This window comes from Sinocyclocheilus grahami, unplaced genomic scaffold, assembly GCF_001515645.1.
Source record: "Sinocyclocheilus grahami isolate Dianchi unplaced genomic scaffold, SAMN03320097.WGS_v1.1 scaffold43.1, whole genome shotgun sequence".
Classification (NCBI taxonomy): Eukaryota; Metazoa; Chordata; class Actinopteri; order Cypriniformes; family Cyprinidae; genus Sinocyclocheilus; species Sinocyclocheilus grahami.
This window is the reverse complement of record NW_015505222.1, coordinates 17,709-19,101: the sequence shown is the minus strand read 5'-3', so window position 1 is coordinate 19,101 and position 1,393 is coordinate 17,709. Positions and strand designations below refer to the sequence as shown.

The following is a 1,393-nucleotide window of genomic DNA, read 5'->3' as shown; positions in this document are numbered from 1 at the left end:
CAGTTATTTTAAATTGTATTAATATTTCACAATTTAGCTGTTTTTACTGTATTTTGTTCAAATAAATGCAGACGTTAATGAGTATAAAAAAGGCTTGCAAAAACAGCAAAAAACTTCTGAACAGTAAATGTATATATAGATGCTTTCTGATATCGACACGTGTAACCTATCACGAATCTGATTCAATAGCACAAAATAAAACTTCTTTAGAACATTCTCAAATTCCTACTGAATATAAAACTGTAAAAATCGTGCTCAGGTATGGGAACGGTCTATAGAATATGCCGAGGCCTTCGTCTTTGTTCTGCACAATCATACTGGAGCTCAGTTATTATGAGCAGAGCCCTTCAGTGCAACACCAGACAAGCAGTGGTTACTCTTTGTTACTCTGTGTCCTTGTTACAGTGTAATTATACATCTAAGTACTGAGTAATATTAATTAACTACATGCACGGGTTTGGGTTGCTTGCATGTAATTATGCATAATCCATTGTTATTATAATAGCAAGCACATGCAAGATGTGTAACAAGGACACCTTATTAAAATAAAGTGTTACCACATCCGTTACATGTAACGCAGGTCAACACACGGCTGTAACAAGCAGCTCTTTGTGTCACTGGCCAAAGCTTTAGATTAATCCGACACAGCCGGAGTTGCTCTCAATCTATGAGCAATGCTGGGGTCAACAGGCTGCAGTTTATAAATCATATAATGCACATGCATATGCATGGATATATAATGCAGAAACATGTACCCACCTGATGAACAGGACACGAGGAATATGGCCAAGGCCAGTTTGGTGTCTGTCCTCATTTTCAATGCAGATTCTTGCACTGCAATAAATCCCAGCTGATAATCCGCTCCCTCTGAAATTAATGTTTGAATATTGCCAAAAGCATTTATTTGTGAGCAAACAGGTCCGGATCAATGTGTAAGTCTGTAAGAGAGGTTTAGTGTTTGAGAGATTTCACAAATCCTCAGTGTGGAGGTCAGTGCGCGTGTTTCTGTTTGCATAGATGAAATATCAAACATTAATGCAATCATACTGTATTAGATAGAGGCAGCAGCCTGTGCTGAAGCTTATGCATTATTATTGATCGACATCGATAAAGAAACAGCGATTATTTTGAGTGCATGGTGAAAATTCCTATTCATGGTTCAGTCGGGTTCAAAACCATCCTGGCTCTTTAAATGCTTTGAATAAATCTGATTTATATAATCAGAGTCGTGATCTTCATTCCAGAACGCACGAATATAAATCCAGCTCAGGGTTTAAATACACCGAGATCCGAAGAAGCAGCATCTAAAACAAATCAAATAAACAGTGTCGGATAAAATGCATTCCTCCGTGAAATCCTGATGCGCCTCTGAGACGCCTTTTTCGTCGGAATG

At 38.0% G+C, this 1,393-nt stretch overlaps 1 protein-coding gene across 2 annotated transcripts in view; it reads right to left on the bottom strand.

The window, feature by feature from the left end:
- Positions 1–1,387, bottom strand: part of LOC107582301 (activin receptor type-2A-like) — a 23,394-nt gene extending 22,007 nt beyond the window's left edge. For both annotated transcript variants that reach the window (XM_016268067.1, XM_016268068.1), the window contains exon 1: positions 760–1,387. In XM_016268067.1, the coding sequence (XP_016123553.1) occupies positions 760–814 (55 nt within the window). In that variant the 5' untranslated portion in view covers positions 815–1,387. The remainder of the gene's footprint in view (positions 1–759) is intronic.
- Between the last annotated feature and the right edge of the window lie 6 nt (positions 1,388–1,393).